The sequence below is a fragment of the Antechinus flavipes genome, chromosome 1 (assembly GCF_016432865.1).
Source record: "Antechinus flavipes isolate AdamAnt ecotype Samford, QLD, Australia chromosome 1, AdamAnt_v2, whole genome shotgun sequence".
In the NCBI taxonomy this organism is placed as follows: Eukaryota; Metazoa; Chordata; class Mammalia; order Dasyuromorphia; family Dasyuridae; genus Antechinus; species Antechinus flavipes.
Genome location: NC_067398.1, coordinates 196,976,564 through 196,994,478, shown reverse-complemented (window position 1 = coordinate 196,994,478; position 17,915 = coordinate 196,976,564). Strand labels below are relative to the sequence as shown.

The window sequence follows — 17,915 nt, the reverse complement described above, 5'->3', positions numbered from 1 at the left end:
ATAAAGAGTTTACAAATAATGTATCTGATTGGATTTTAAGGCAGCATAGACAACAAAAGTTTGAAAAAAATATTTGTCTACTTCAGGAGAACCTAGGAGGCTAAAAGGAGAAACCTGTGGTACTGGAGAAGTGGCTGTCTAGGAACAAAGTTTAGTGGCAGTTGTGGATCTTGGGGATTGTGCTGCAGATAGCAGCAGCAGCATAAATATTGGTAGCTCTGATTATCCAGAGACAAAAAAGGAGTTGAAGACCTATTTAGAAAAAAGATTTCAAAGGACCTCTGTGCTAATACTGGGAGCAGGGCTGGCCATTGTTTGATAACTCCATAGCATATTACCAATTCCAGGGCAGAGAAAATCACAGTCAAAAAGAAGTAATAGCTTTAGATCCAAGTGGCATTTCTAGGGAAAAAAAAAGTTGTGATCTGAGAACCCAGGTCAAGCCAAAAGCAAAGACCAAAAACACCACTACCTTCTTCAGATGACACTATCTTGGAGGTGCCAAAAATTTAAAGATTTTCAAAATTAATTGTGAAATATCAGGGAAAAAAAGTTTGAAAGTTGAGAAAGTGACAAACCCTATCCATCCCCCAGGTGACCAAAAGCCAGCTATAAAATAAAGTTCAAAGTCAAGAAATGAGTTGGGAAAATGAGCAAAGTAATGCCCTAATCATAAAAAGTACTGTGAACTTAGAGAAACTCAAAACACAAACTTAGAAGAATATAATCATATAAAAACAACTACAGACAAAACTGCAGATTGAATATAAGCCCTAAAAGAATTCATATGAAAGCTAAATGTAGAGATTTTTAACCTTAAAAAAAAAATCAGGGGTAAAGGGAAAGTTGGGAAAAACAATGACAGCAATTAAGAAAATTATGAAAAGACACTAAAAGCTTGGTAAAGAGGGTGCAAAAATACTACAGGCAATAACGCCTTAAAAAACAGAATTAGCTAAATGATTAAAGAGGTACAAAACCTGACTGAAGAAAATAATTACTTAAAAATTAGAAATAAGGAAGTAGAAGGTAATGATTCCATGAGACATCAAGAAACAAACAACAATAGCAACATAAAAGTCAAAAGTATGAAAGAATGGAAAAAATGGTGAAATATCTCATTAGAAAAACAAATGATTGAGGAAATAGAGCAAATAGAAAATATGAAAGTAGATTTGAAGACTGAAAGGAGTAGAAAAATGGGAAAAACAATCTTCACATAAAAGAGACATATAAGGAAGAGTAAATAAGGAGGAGGGATAAACATTTGAACAAAGAGATAAGAAAATTAGGGTGAAGAAAGTACAATGGAGGGAAATAGCAATCCTAATTGTGAATATAAATGGGATGAACTCACCCATAAAATGGAAGTGATTAGCATAACCAAAAGCCAAAAATAAGTTGTTTACAAGAACCACACTTGAAATAAAAAGATACAGAGAAAGAGAAGGTCAATGAATTAGGCTTGCAACTAAAAATGCTAGAAAAGGAACAAATTAAAAACCCCCAGTCAAACACTAAACTTGAAATTCTAAAAATAAAAGGAGAGATCAATAAAATTGAAAGTAAAAAAACTATTGAATTAATTAATAAAACTAAGAGTTGGTTCTATGAAAAAACCAACAAAATAGACAAACCCTTAGTAAATCTGATTTAAAAAAGGAAAGAGGAAAATCAAATTGTTAGTCTTAAAAATGAAAAGGGAGAACTTGCCACTAACGAAGAGGAAATTAGAGCAATAATTAGGATTATTGCCCAACTTTATGCCAATAAATTCGACAACTTAAATGAAATAGAAAAATGCCTCCAAAAATATAGCTTACCCAAACTAACAGAGGAAGAAGTAAATATCCTAAACAGTCCCATCTCAGAAAAAGAAATAGAACAAACTATCAATCAACTCCCTAAGAAAAAATCCCCAGGACCAGACAGATTTACATCTGAATTCTACCAAACATTTAAAGAACAATTAACTCCAATGCTAAATAAGCTATTTGAAAAAATAGGGATTGAAGGAGTCCTACCAAACTCCTTTTATGACACAGATGTGGTACTGATACCTAAACCAGATAGGCTGAAAACAGAGAAAGAAAATTATAAACCAATCTCCCTAATGAATATTGATGCTAAAATCTTAAATAAAATATTAGCAAAAAGATTACAGAAAATCATCTCCAAGATAATACATTATGACCAAGTAGGATTTATACCAGGAATGCAGGGCTGGTTCAATATTAGGAAAACTATTAGCATAATTGACTATATCAATAACCAACCAAACAAAAACCATATGATCATCTCAATAGATGCAGAAAAAGCATTTGATAAAATCCAACATCCATTCCTAATAAAAACACTTGAGAGCATAGGAATAAATGGACTTTTCCTTAAAATAGTCAGGAACATATATTTAAAACCATCAGTAAGCATCATATGCAATGGGGAAAAACTGGAACCTTTCCCAGTAAGATCTGGAGTGAAGCAAGGTTGCCCACTATCACCATTATTATTTAATATCGTATTAGAAACACTAGCCTCTGCAATAAGAGTCGAGAAAGATATTAAAGGAATTAGAGTAGGCAATGAGGAAACCAAACTATCACTCTTTGCAGATGATATGATGGTATATTTAGAGAACCCCAGAGATTCTACTCAAAAGCTATTAGAAATAATTCATAATTTTAGCAAAGTAGCTGGCTACAAAATAAATCCCCATAAATCCTCAGCATTTTTATACATCACCAACAAAACCCAACAGCAAGAGATACAAAGAGAAATTCCATTCAGAATAACTGTTGATACCATAAAATATTTGGGAATCTATCTACCAAAGGAAAGTCAGGAATTATATGAGCAAAATTATAAAAAAGTCTCCACACAAATAAAGTCAGATTTAAATAATTGGAAAAATATTAAGTGCTCTTGGATCGGCCGAGCGAACATAATAAAGATGACAATACTCCCTAAACTAATCTATTTATGTAGTGCTATACCAATCAGACTTCCAAGAAAATATTTTAATGATCTAGAAAAAATAACAACAAAATTCATATGGAACAATAAAAAGTCGAGAATCTCAAGGGAATTAATGAAAAAAAAATCAAATGAAGGTGGCCTAGCTGTACCTGATCTAAAATTATATTATAAAGCAGCACTCACCAAAACCATTTGGTATTGGCTAAGAAATAGATTAGTGGATCAGTGGAAAAGGTTAGGTTCACAAGATAGAATAGTCAACTATAGCAATCTAGTGTTTGACAAACCCAAAGACCCTAACTTCTGGGATAAGAATTCATTATTTGATAAAAACTGCTGGGATAATTGGAAATTAGTATGGCAGAAATTAGGCATGGACCCACACTTAACACCATATACCAAGATAAGATCAAAATGGGTCCATGACCTAGGCATAAAGAACGAGATTATAAATAAATTAGAGAAACACAGGATAGTTTATCTCTCAGACTTGTGGAGGAGAAAGAAATTTGTGACCAAAGATGAACTAGAGACCATTACTGATCACAAAATAGAAAATTTTGATTACTTCAAATTAAAAAGCCTTTGTACAAACAAAACTAATGCAAACAAGATTAGAAGGGAAGCAACAAACTGGGAAAACATCTTCAGAGTTAAAGGTTCTGATAAAGGCCTCATTTCCAAAATATATAGAGAACTGACTCAAATTTATAAGAAATCAAGCCATTCTCCAATTGATAAATGGTCAAAGGATATGAACAGACAATTTTCAGAGGACGAAATTGAAACTATTACCACTCATATGAAAGAGTGTTCCAAATCATTATTGATCAGAGAAATGCAAATTAAGACAACTCTGAGATACCACTACACACCTGTCAGATTGTCTAAGATGACAGGAAAAAAAATGATGAATGTTAGAGGGGATGCGGGAAAACTGGGACACTAATGCATTGTTGGTGGAGTTGTGAACGAATCCAACCATTCTGGAGAGCAATCTGGAATTATGCCCAAAAAGTTATCAAATTGTGCATACCCTTTGACCCAGCAGTGTTTCTATTGGGCTTATATCCCAAAGAAATACTAAAGAAGGGAAAGGGACCTGTATGTGCCAAAATGTTTGTAGCAGCCCTATTTGTAGTGGCTAGAAACTGGAAAATGAATGGAAGCCCATCAATTGGAGAATGGCTGGGTAAATTGTGGTATATGAATGTTATGGAATATTATTGTTCTGTAAGAAATGACCAGCAGGATGAATACAGAGAGGACTGGCGAGACTTACATGAACTGATGCTAAGTGAAATGAGCAGAACTAGGAGATCATTATACACTTCAACAACGATATTGTATGAGGACATATTTTGATGGAAGTGGATTTCTTTGACAGAGAGACTTAACTGAGTTTCAATTGATAAATGACGGACAGAAGCAGCTACACCCAAAGAAAGAACACTGGGAAACGAATGTGAACTATCTGCATTTTTGTTTTTCTTCCCAGGTTATTTATACCTTGTGAATCCAATTCTCCCTGTGCAACAAGAGAACTGTTCGGTTCTGCAAACATATATTGTATCTAGGATATACTGCAACATATCCAACATATATAGGACTGCTTGCCATCTAGGGGAGGGGGTGGAGGGAGGGAGGGGAAAAATCGGAACAGAAATGAGTGCAAGGGATAATGTTGTAAAAAAATTACCCTGGCATGGATTCTGTCAATATAAAGTAATTATTAAATAAAAATTTAAAAAAAACAAATAAAAAGATACACAGAGTAAAATTAAGAGAAACTATCATGTTTTAGCTGAATAATAAAATGACAGGAGTAGCAATCATGACCTCAGACAAAATAAGAGCAAAATTAAACTCAATTAAAAGAGATTAGTTTTGATGGTTTTGATACCTAAACCAGGGAGAACAAAAACAGAGAAAAAACTAGAGACCAAATTCCAATATCAACATTAATAAAATTTAAATAAAACACAAGAACACTACAACACTATATCCCAGAGATGATATAAATAGATAGAATTTATACCAGGAATACATAGCTAGTTCAAAAATAGAAAAACTATAAGCATGATTAATCATAGCAATAACAAAACCCACATAATCATATAATCACATTAATAAATTCAGAAACTTTTTTTTTGAGAAAATACAATCTTCTGTCCTAGAAAACCCAGGATTAAATGAAGCTGTCCTTAAACTGACAAGCAGTATCTAACTAGAACCAAGAGCAAGCTTTATTTGAAATGAGAATAAACTACAAGTCTTCCCATTAGAAATGCAGCAAACATATCCATTATCACCATTATTATTTAATATTATACTAGAAATGCTAATTACAACAATGACAAGAAAAAGAAATTGAGGAAATAAATGTACATAGTATGGAAATAAAACTATCATTCTTTATAGGTAATATAATGGTATTCTTAGAGAACCCAAGAGAATCAATTCAAAATTTACTTTAAAAATTAACAACTTTAGCAAAGTTGAAGTATATAAAAATAAATCTACATAAATAATCCAAGCTTTTATGGCAGGAACTCACTATTCAATAAGAAGAGCTAGGAAAACTAGAAAGCTTTCTGGAAGGATCTAGGCAAATACCATCATTTTGCACTACATAAGATTTAAATGTGTATTTGATTTAGACACATAAAGTGTCTAATTAGGGAACTATGGAAAGTGTTACCTACCTTCCACATTTGTAGATAAAGAGTTGATGATCAAAGAAAAAGATAAAAAGAGCACAAGAGACAAAGTGGTTAATTTTGATTACAAACAAAAACCAATGTTGCCAAAATTAGAAAGAAATCAGAACAATGAGGAAATTTTTTCTCTGATAAACATCTTCAAATAGAGAACTGAGCCAAAGTTTTTTTTAAAAATGAGACATCCTCCAATTTCAAGGAGTTACTTCCTTAAGATTCTGGATTTTCTTTTCTAGTTGGACGCCTTCCTTATTATAATCTTATTTTTCTTGAATTGTTCCTATTTTTAAACTTTTTCTCAGTCTCATTTTACTTTTAAAGACTTTTTTGAATTCTTCTATGAATTATTTTTAAACAGGTAACCATTTGACATTACTCTTTTGGATAAGAGAGACCATTTTTTGCTTCAGTATCCTTCTCTGAAAACAAACTCTGTTCGTTTTTATTCCCATAGTATCTTTCTTTGGTTGAGTTCTTTCTCTTTTGCCTACTTTTTTTTTTTTAAATTATAGAAATTTGTTAGTGTAATCATCTCTATCCCTGAGGAATGAAAGATGGTGCCTCTGCCCTGAAATCCTCCTTCAGTTCTTCTCTCTGGCCTGGAAATGAAATCCATAATTCAGCCCTTCTATAAATGCTCACCAGCAGCATCTCTACCTCACTGCCACCATGCTCACTAGGTCCCTGCTGGTTCCTTCTTACCCAGGGCAATCTGGCCTGGTGTCTTTAGCAGAGGTTCCTTCAATCTTTTCCAACTCAGAAGTCCAACTCCTCATACTGTTCAAGAGGTGAAAATCCTGTGGTTGGGTCTATGTCTGCCTCCCCACTTAACTAGCCTTAGTGCTCACCGCTTGCTGTTTTAGTGGAAGTAGCCTAGAGAAGTTTACACTTTATTAGGGCTAAACCTCTAGCTTGATAGCTTTCTTTGAATCTTCTTCTATTGTCCCAAAGGACCACTATTCTGTACCAACTCTTGTATATTTTTACTCTTGGATTTTTGCCCTGAGGCACATTTTGTCTTTGGGGGGTGGAGCAAGAATCTGAAGAGCTTGAAATTTTTTTTAACCTACTCTGACATTTTACCAGAGTCCTCTCCTGAAAAAAAAAAAAAAAAAATATATATATATATATATATATATATATATATATATATATATATATATATATATATATATTTTCAATCTGAAGAGTGCATTAGTTCTTTTTCTGGAGGTGAAAAGCATTTTCCCCCATGAGTTCTTTGGAATTGTCATAGATTATTGTATTGATCATGGTAGTTAATTTTTTCCTATTTGATCATCATTATTATACTGCTACTATTGCATATAAGGATCCCCTGCCTCTGTTCACTTCATTTTGTAATAGTTCATATAAGTAGTCCCTAATTTTTCCCTAAATTCATCACCTTTGACCTTTTTTTACATGATGGAATTCCATCATAATAATATACCTTGTATAGTCATTCCCAAATTGATGAGCATCCCCTTCCTTCCTTCCTTTCTTTTCTCTCTTTTTCTGTTTTTCTTTTTTCCTTTCTTTCTTTTTCTTTCTTTTTTTGCTAATACAAAGATAGCTGCTAGAAATATTTTTGTGCATGTAGATCTTTTCCTTCTTATTAGAATTCCTTGGAACACAGACATAACAGTGGCATTACAGGGTTAAATGATATAGGTTTGTAGCCCATTTTAGCATAGTTCCAAATTGCTTCTTAGAATAGCTGGCCCAGTTCAGAACTCCACTAGCAGTTCATCAGTGTCCCTATTATTCCATGTTCCCTTCAGCATTTATCATTTTTCTTTTCTGTCATGTTAGCTAATCTGATACGTGTAAGTTGGTACATCACAGTTGTTTTAATATATATAATATCTAATTTCTAGTGATTTATAGCATTTTATGTGACTATTGATAAATTTGCTCTTTTCTACTGAAAACTGACTTTGTATATCATTTGACTATCAATCTATTTATTTTATGAAATGCTCTTACTTTAAGTTTGGTTCAGTTTCCTATGTATTCAAGAAATAAGACCTTTATCAGAGAAATCTGTTATAACTTTTCCCAGTTTACTGCTTTCCTTTTAAATTTGGCTGCATTTTTATTTTGCATGTGAAAAAAAATTTCTAATTTAATGCAATTAAAATAAATTATTTTGCCTCCTGTGTTCCTCTCTAACTCTTGTTGGTCATAAATTCTTTGATTACCCATAGATCTGACAGGTACTGTTTTCCATGATCCCCTAATTTACTTATGATGTCACCTTTTATCTAACTCAAGTACTCGGTTAGATTTTATCATGCTATGTGGTATGGATTGTTGGTCTATGTCTAACTTATGCTAGAAAGCTTTGCATTTTTCTAGCTGTTTCTATTGAATAGGAAATTCATTTCCCCTAAACTCTGAGCTTTATACTTATCAAATACTACTTTACTGTGTTCATTTACTTCTGCACATTGGATATTTAATCTATTCTACAACCATTCTATTTTTGTTTTGACTTGAAATGGTTATGTAATTAGAGCTTACAGTACAGTACCTTCCTGGATTTCTCCTTTGCACTGAGCTAAATAAATTGCCTCAATCCATGCAGCAGGAAGATCTACATGATTACCCATACCCAGGCTGCTGAGTCCTAATCTTCTCTGTTATGGGGAAAAGGGTAAAATATGAAATATGAAAAGTTTATTTGAGGTGAAAGTCAGTCCATCATAAAATGTTACAGTAGCTAACAGTTATATTTACAAAAAATTTCAGAGATTTTCATCCCAAAAGGAAAAAAAAAGATATGTTAGTGCTTATTATCAATAAAAATCACATATATATAAACAAAAGTTTACTTCTTTGAAGAAAATCTTTGATAATATAAAGATTATAGATGCAGATCATGTGCTATATATTTACCTTTATAATCTTTATGAATTTTCAATCAATTTTATTAGTGTTAAAATCTAAGTAATTATTCTTCATATTTTAAAAACATCAGTGTTATTGTTGTTGAAAATGATTAATCAAAGTTGATTATAAATCAGTTAAATAACTGTAACCAAAGTATGCTTTGAAGTCATTAAGCTTTATTTTGAAATTTCATTAGGGTAAATTATGTATTTGCTTTCATTTATTTATATTAAATGTTAGAAAAGTACTTATCTTTTTCATAATGCAATATTTTGGATGAACACTTTGAATGAGAATTAATTACCAACATAAGATATGACCTAAAAGTTCTCTCTTAAAGATAAATAGAAAAACAACCTTGATAATTCTGTTTCTGCTAATCTTATTATCATTTTCTTCTTGATTTTCAACACAAGTGGAAATTTTATATTTGATTCTCTAACATCAGCGTGGCCAAAACTAAGCAACTATGTGACCATGGGCGAATAATTTCCCCTTCTGTGTATTGTAGGGTTTGGATGATCTCTGAGATCCCTTCCAGAACTAATATTTTGTGATAGCAATTGCTTTAAAAAAAAATTAACCTTGTGTTCATTTTAAGAATAACTTTAGGATAACCCAGGGACAAAAATTGCATCTGTTTTATAACAGAAACTAAGGAAATAAGAATAAAAAAAATTATTTTCATTATGAAGTTAGCTGGAAAACAAATATATTGTTTTCATTATTATTATGCAATAAATGTCTAAGGGACAAAACTAATAATGCAAACTGGAGGGATAAAACTTGCTTAAAGTGGTTGCAGCACCCATCAATATCCTACCCATTACTTAGTTGCTCTGTGTTCATCATTTTCAACCAATTCAATCAGGGCAAGTTTAAGGACCTTCCGACTGGGGTATACAGTCTTTATAATCAGAAGAGTCTATATATTAGAAATGAAAATATTTAAATGAAGCAAAAGCATACCTGCTTTTGCTCATGTGAATTAGAAGATGATGCCAGGGAATCTTAGTGAAGATTAGAGCAAAAACAAGTTGGTCTTAGGTATAAAACTCCTAAGATAAGCCCTGATTGCATCAGGAAACATAATGCTATGGTCAAAAAGACAGGTTGGAATCCAACAAGTTAATAGGGTAGCAAATCATAGGCTGAGTGTAAAAAATTAGGACCAGAAAATTTAGAACTGTATGAGATGATCTTATCAAATTTCTTCATTTTACAGAAATGAAATTGAAGCCCAAAGAGGTCATCTTACTTATTCGAAATAGCTAAAAAGAAGTAGCAAAGTCAGGATTTAAACCTAGATTTGTGAAAATTTCCAGTGCTCCTTTCCCAATACCATATTGAGTACAAGCTATACCAACAAAAGTTTCCCGATAAATGCTATGTTTATATCAAGTAACTCAGGTTTCTTCAGAATGGCCAGACAGGAGAAAGCCTGGTATTAGATTAACATCTTTATTGTCTTAAGATCAGGAAGGTGTAAAGAAAACTCTACATTTTCAAGAAAATTTGGAAGTTCTCTTAGAACTCTAATGAGCATAATCTCCCATGAGTTCTTGATTAATCACCTTGCCTTAATGGAAATATTTTTGAATTGCCACTTATGTAGCCTGATAGTTTAAGGAAAATCTACTTTCCCCTAATAAAAACTAGTTGTTTTGTACATTTTCTTCCCAAAAGTGTTACACTATATTATCAGAGATGTGTTAATGAAATATTGCCTTCATTTTATATGTCATGGGCCCATAGTTTTTAGAGGCAGAGAGGAGCCCAAAGTTTTAGTTCAATGTCCATATTTTAAAATTAAAGAAACTATGGATAAGAAAAGAAGAAAGATTTGATAAGTAGTAAGTGGCAGAGACAAGATTCAAATTCAAACCCTTCATATTCATAGCTCTTCCTGCTGAACAATAAATCTCAGATAAACAGACATGATGCCCTAAATACAAAGGAATTCTTTACCAATTGTTTCTTTGAACTAAACAGCTATTATTACCAAAGAATATATCCTCATTTGTTGAACAAGATTTTGTACATAACCTTTGTGCTTTTTATAGACAAAGGCTGACTGCCAATTTCTACTGACAAAAATCAAGGGCTTAACTTTGGACATTTAGAGTTGATGTGTCTAATTGATTATATCTTGTCATCATTTCTTTGAAATTTGTCTAAATCATTTGATATGGAACAATTTTGTTATAATATTTAACTCTGATCTTTATTCCTGACAATTTTTAATGAAAACAAGTTACTATTACATCATTTTCTGCCAGGTTTTAGTCATAGATAAGCTTTCACTAAATGGAAGAAGAAACCCAAATGAACATCATGAAATTACCTTGCATCTAAGTAGCATTTTTCTAGCCTGGTCCTCTAAGTGCTTCTTATCTTCTGGATTTTCTGAGTCATTGAATTTCTTGATGAATTCTTTTGTGATTAACAAAGCTTTTCTAAACAAGTAAAAACATGATTATAGCTATCATTTTGGATTTTTAAATAATTAAGTTCAAGCTGTTAAATATACCATATTCCTAGGAAAAAAATATTTTTCAATTACCAAAATAAGCCCAAGTAGATCAATAATCTAAAAATATGAAAATCATAAAAATTAGATTAAAAAAATCATAAAAAAGTAGTTTTAATGACTGCAAAAAAAGATGAACATTTTCAATCACCCCTAATTTAAGAAAAATGACAAAGGACTAAATAAATTCAGTCCTTAAATAAATTCAAATACATAAAATTAGCATAAGTGGCAGAGAATTGATTCATATTCTACTGCATCTCAACCTCAAAGGATGAATTGAGGGTACAATCATCTGCAAACAAAAAAAAATGTACCAACCTTCCCTCCATTTCAATGTTAGCTTACAGTTTTTTCAAGTTAAATAATTTATTAGTGCATGAGTTTATCTTGATGCCATTTTCATTCTTGTTGAAGACATCCAACATCATAAAAACATGCTAAAAAGCATGGGATCAAGCATACAAACCAATTTTACTCTACTGGTGACTGAGAAAAGTGCAAGAATATCTTCCATTATCCAAAACTCAAGTAAGAATGCCATCATGGAACTAGTGCCAACATGGTACTGATGAACTTCAAGCAGCCAAAGTTTGCTATCATCTTCCAGAAGCCCTTGATGGTGTATCTTAGAATTTTTAACTTACTTTAAAGCTCAGTTCTAGTTTTGCCTTCTGCATAAAGTGATAGAGAAATGGTAAAGTTTGAATATAAGTGATGAAAATAGCTTTAGTGACTAAAAGAAAGGTGGATTAGAGTGAGGAAAGATTTGAGGCAGTCAGATTTGCTAGCAAATTATAGCAATAATTTAGGCATGAGATGATGAAGGCTTGCACAGAGGAGAGAAGAGGCATATTTGAGAGATGCAAGGGTGAAATCACCTGGTCTTGATAATAAATTGGATGGGGTAAGAGATGGGCAGAAAGTGGAAATCAGAGATGGTGTGGAATCAAGGATAACTCCTAGGTTGCAAGCCTGAGGGACTGTAAAGATGTAGAAAGATGATAATTCTCTGGAGAGTAATAAGGAAGTTGGGAGGGTTTAGGGAGAAACGTGATGTGTTAAATTTGGGACATGTTGAGTTTAAGATATTTATTGAACATCCAGTTGAAGGTGTTTAAAAGACAATTGGAAATGTGAGATTAGAAGTTAGTAGGGTAGGATACATAGATTGGAAAATAATCAGAATAGATGTATATTAGGTATATAGTTGCATATATGTATATACATATATACATATATATGTATGTATATTGTATACTTAGTATATGTAAAATGTCTATATAATATTTTATAAATACAGGAAAATATTTGTATATAATATCTTATTAAACACATAAATGTATAGCATACTTATAAAATGAAAAACTTCAAATAGAGTAATATTAATATACTGAAGATGAAAAATCTCATATTATAAAAGATATCTGAGAATTTGTGAGGGGAAATGTAATTATCTAAATATTTTCTTTAAATACCACTAATTTAAGACTATTTGGAGGAGGGATGTTCAAGGTCTTGAACAATAATTGGTGTAAAAATTTCCAGAGGTGACAACTTTATCCTTTAATATAATAAGCAAATTTTCTGTCACAGAGTTATAAATCTTAAAACAAAGTGAACCAAAATATATTCAGTGTTTCACTTTTGTAATCCAACACCTTTGTAAAGGAGGGAAGTGAAAATCTCATGTCTCTTTGGGATTATTCTTCATAATCATAAGAATATCTCAGTCAGTTTCAGTTTTTTATACTTGCTCTTTCAATTTAGATTATTAAATTTCTTATGTATGAATACTTCACTTTGTATCAGTTAATATATCTTCCTATGGTGATGCATTCTTTATGATTCTTACAAAATAGTAATATTCAATTACATTTATTTACTCTAACTTTTTAGTCATTCTCCAGTTGATAGACATCTAGTTTGTTCCCAGCTCTTTCACAAATGATATATGTATATATTCGTCGGTGTATCTTTTACCTCTGTGGGGTATAAGTTAGTTGTGTGTGGTATTTCTGCATCAAAAGAAACATGGTAGAATGGAAATCTTACCGTGTTTCCCCGATAATAAGACCTATCCTGAAAATAAGCCCTCCCTTTATTGTATAAGATTCCTCTAAAATAAGCCCTCCCCCCAAAATAAGCCCTATTGAGATTGCTACTGTTGTGAAGGTGATCCCCTGTGCTCCACGCTACATTACGGTACCCTCTGTATGCACCGTTACCCCTCCCCCCCCCCAACCCAGGTGACACACATGCCGGCTCCGAGCTGCATCCAATCAGAGCTGCAGAAGTGAGTGCATCATCCTGTTCTTCCCCAGTGATTTGCTTGCTGGCGCCATTGAGAGCAGCGCCACGGAGGAGAGCTGAGGCAGGACAACATAGAAACCCAGTATGTAAGCGGGAGTGAGGGGGCATGATGGAGGATAAAAGGGGCATGATGGAGGATAAAAGAAGAACTCAGGGGGCATGAGGGAGGATAAAAGAAGAACTCAGGGGGCATGAGGGAGGATAAAAGAAGAACTCAGCCAGCACTCATAGCGCTAAAGAAATGAAGAACTTCCTTGCAGAGAGAAGAATAGATCAAGTAATGATTCCTGCAGGAATGACTGCCTATCTCCAGACCCTTGATATTGCAATAAACAAGCCATTCAAGGCCCATTTGCTCATGGAAGTCAATGATTACATTGAAAATAGAATGGAAAGAAATCAGCGTGGAAACTTTGTGAAGCCCTGTCTGCAAGAAATCGTGACTTGGGTGAAAAAGCCATGGGATAAAATTACTGACAGCTGTGTCACCAAGGCACTACGAGCAGGTTACCTGGACAAGACATGTGCATTTAAAGAGAGCTATATTGCTGGACATGACAGATTGGTCCACTTCTTCTGAAGGAAATAGAGGCGCAAGACATGCAGGACAGAATTCAGGGTATGGACACTTATGACGATGTTGTTGAAGAAGATGACATGATCATTATTGAATAAAGGTACTTTTTTTTGTTCACATTTACCTGTTTATTAAAATTGCTGTCAATGTTCATTAAAATAAGCCCTCCCCTGAAAATAAGCCCTCTGGTGTTTTTCTGTCCAAAAAAATAATAAGACAGTGTCTTATTATTGGGGAAACAGGGGTAGCTCAAATGCTATCCAATAGTTACTACTTGTTGATTTATTTAACTTCCTTATACCTCACCTGCTTGATTTGTATTTAGTAAGAGAGAGAGAGTGCACAGTAGGTACATCTGATTTGTTAAAGTGAAAAGTTAGTTACTTCTTCCTGTTTGAGTCTCACATTCATATGGAAACTGTCACTATTTTCTAGCTCCCCCTTTTTAGAACAACTTTATTTCTGGTCAACTCCTTTATTACCATGGCTAGTAGTGAATAAATTGTAGGCAAGTTTTTGGACTTAGAAAAAGGAAGGTCTGGATTAAAATTCTCCCTCAGACATTTATTAATTATGTAATCCTGGTCAAGTTTAAATCTCTCAATCTCAGTTTCTAAAACTATGATCTTACAATTATCTCCTATAATAATTGTCTAAGTATGTGCTGCCATGGGAAGTTCCAGACTCATGTAGTCTAGAATGGGCAAGCCTGGCCTACTTATTCAAATGTTATACATACATGACCTTTTATTTACCATGAAACAGTGATGAAGTGAAGTATCCAATGAAGAACCTTAATACTGAGAAAGCTATGTAGTTTATAAAGTATTTCATATACAAGCAAAAATTTTATAATCATTTTAGTTTTTGAATTTTCAATGAAAATGAGTAATATTTTGTCCACTCTTCTTGAATAGTGTAACTACTCCTATTAGGACAATAACTCGTAAAACCTAATCATATGGAAAGTTAATGACTCTATTTACTAAGGTTTTTAAAATTCATACTTACTTTGGCTTTTCAATTATGTTTTTGGTTATGTTTTTTGCACTCTGTTTCAAAAGTTCTTCATGGTAAGAGGTTGAAATAATTCCAAATCGATTTATAATAGGCACCCTGGTATAAGGCATATTCTCAAGTAATTAACCTAACAAAATAAGAAAAGATATTTGAAATATTAATATAAATTTTCTACATGTGTGCATGATTGGGGCAGGGATTAGTACAAACCTACTGATGTAACTCCTCATGGGAAATTGATTGGGGAGCCTGATTCTTGAAGAGTTGTGATAATCAATACTATAAGTATCTCAGAGAGATCTTGAAGAAGGCCTGGATATTCTGCAAACCCTAGAAGACTCACTTTTAGCACAATTTCTATATTATTGATTCTCCAAGTTTATTTCTAAGATGTTGTAGGACTGATGAGTCCTCACCTCAGTTTTGTCCAAAGATGGTAAATTGGTTATAAAACCCATCATTGACCCTGATACTTGAAATCTCCTGACATTTTAAAATTCATAAAGTTGAAGCTTCCAAATTTCTTCCTTTATCTCCTTAATTAAGTCAAAACAATAAATGCTGAGGTAGACAAAGAACTAATCCCATATTCAGAGCACCAGTTTGTACTCCAGAGGGAAAACCCTAAAACCCTCTTGAGAAACAATGATAGCTGACTAGATTTCATCAGTGAAGTAGTCAAATCAAGAGCAAAGATCCACCAAGAATGAGAACAGCCAAAAAGAATGAGGCTGAGTACAACTAAGGTTCTTTGAAAGTATATATCTAGTTCTGGTTTTACAACTGTAACTAAAGAGGCTTCTGTCCACCACCAGAACGAGTTATATAGAATGTCTATTCTCATGCTTTGAGGAAGTTTCATTTCAAATCATAACAAATCTTCTGAAAGCGGATTTCTCAGAGCCTTTTTATAATGGGATGTTGCATTACTGGCACTTTATACCACTTCTTATGCCATTTCCTATTACTTATAGACATCTATTTTCACTAGTGTAGGATTTCATTAATGCAGGAAGTTACTTGGTGAGGACCAAAGTGTCTACTCTAAACTTCTTCCTTGACCAGTGAAATTCATTTTAGCTGTGTCCTGGTAGTCAATTCATCAAGGTGCCTAGAGTACAGACTACTTCTGTTTTAAAACCTGCTAAAAAAAATTGGTAAGAATCTCTTTCCAGGTGAATCTTCTAATTCACTGAGTCAATGCTTCAAATTTCAGTGAAGATAAATAACATCAAAATCCTTAATGAAATAAATTTCATGTCAAAATTCAAGATAGATATTTTCCTTCCTTCTGGAGTTTGTTTGTATTTTTCTTTCCTTGTAGCTACAGCTCAACAAATATCATATACATATAAAAAAGACTGCCAATCCAACTTTGATGTCTACCTAGTATTCCACTCTCACCTGTGATTCTAAGAAGCTGTAGAATGCATAATGGCAATACCTCTGTAAAATGTTTTGACAGACAAGCTAAACTAGGTTGAGGATAGTTGACAAGTCTCAAATATGTCAGGATATTAGTGAAATATGTACTCCAAGCATGTGAAGACTTTCCCAGATAGAACAGGTGGATGAGAACAATTTGTTCTAATAGCCATGAAGGTGGCTGAAGGTGAAGATGTAGAGCACTTAGAACTTGGTCAGACATGGAAGATACCAAGATCATCTACTGCATTCTGGGACATGAAGACTTTTATCTTGCCATTGGACTTCAGTAACTCAGAAAGAGAGACAGAGACAGAGAGATGGGAGGAACAGCTAACACAATAGATAGTTAACAGAATTTCAAATGATCTTTCCATCCAAAGTTAGGCTTTTTAAATTTTTTCCACTTGTGACTCCTTTTACCACAAGGTAAATGTGACCTAGGTTATATAAGTATATATAATAGATATACAAATCAAACATTTACTGATATTTATCCAAATCCTCCACAGAGGATGGGACATCTCCATCCTAGCCTTTCTTTGCTAGCCTCAGGGAGTACCTTATCATCACTACGGGTTTTCTCTGCCAAGCCCACCAAGTACTCAGGACCTCATCAATAAAGCAGGAACTAACACAAGTGAATTTCTTAGAATTTCTAAAGATGGAGAATGAAACGCTTATTGAAAGAATATATTGCCTTTAGGGAAAAAAAAACCCAAAAAACTCAATGCTGCAAACTTCAAGCCACTTAGTGGTTAACTGAATTACTCACTTCAAAAACAAGTTTTATAGCAATCAAAAGACTTTCAGATACAAAGGAAAAGAAATGTGAATAACAGAGAACTATTCTGCCAAACCTTTTGTTCCAATTTTTCCCCTCCTTCCCTCCACCCCCTCCCCTAGATGGCAGGGTGACCAGTAGATGTTAAATGTATTAAAGTATAAATTAGATACACAATAACTATACATGACCAAACTGTTATTTTGCTGTACAAAAAGAATCGGACTCTGAACTATTGTACAATTAGCCTGTGAAGGAAATACAAAATGCAGGCAGGCAAAAATATAGGGATTGGGAACTCAATGTAATGGTTCTTAGTCATCTCCCAGAGTTCTTTCGCTGAGCGTAGCTAGTTCAGTTCATTATTGCTCCATTGGAACTGATTTGGTTCATCTCATTGCTGAAGATAGCCAGGTCCATCAGAACTGATCATCATATAGTATTGTTGTTGAAGTATATAAGGATCTCCTGGCCCTGCTCGTTTCACTCAGCATCAGTTCGTGTAAGTCTCTCCAGGCCTTTCTGAAATCATCCTGTTGGTCATTTCTTACAGAACAATAATATTCCATAATATTCATATACCACAATTTATTCAGCCATTCTCCAATTGATGGGCATCCACTCAGTTTCCAGTTTCTAGCCACTACAAACAGGGCTGCCACAAACATTTTGGCACAT

At 33.3% G+C, this 17,915-nt stretch overlaps 1 protein-coding gene across 1 annotated transcript in view; it reads right to left on the bottom strand.

The window, feature by feature from the left end:
* The window catches only part of TMEM232 (transmembrane protein 232), a 157,979-nt gene extending 142,838 nt beyond the window's left edge, over window positions 1–15,141 (bottom strand). The window contains exons 1-3 of the mRNA XM_051994752.1: window positions 15,020–15,141; window positions 10,933–11,044; window positions 8,230–8,335 (exon numbers count right to left, since the gene is read on the bottom strand). Of these exons, the coding sequence (XP_051850712.1) occupies window positions 8,230–8,335; window positions 10,933–11,044; window positions 15,020–15,138 (337 nt within the window). The 5' untranslated portion in view covers window positions 15,139–15,141. The remainder of the gene's footprint in view (window positions 1–8,229; window positions 8,336–10,932; window positions 11,045–15,019) is intronic.
* Window positions 15,142–17,915: the final 2,774 nt, after the last annotated feature.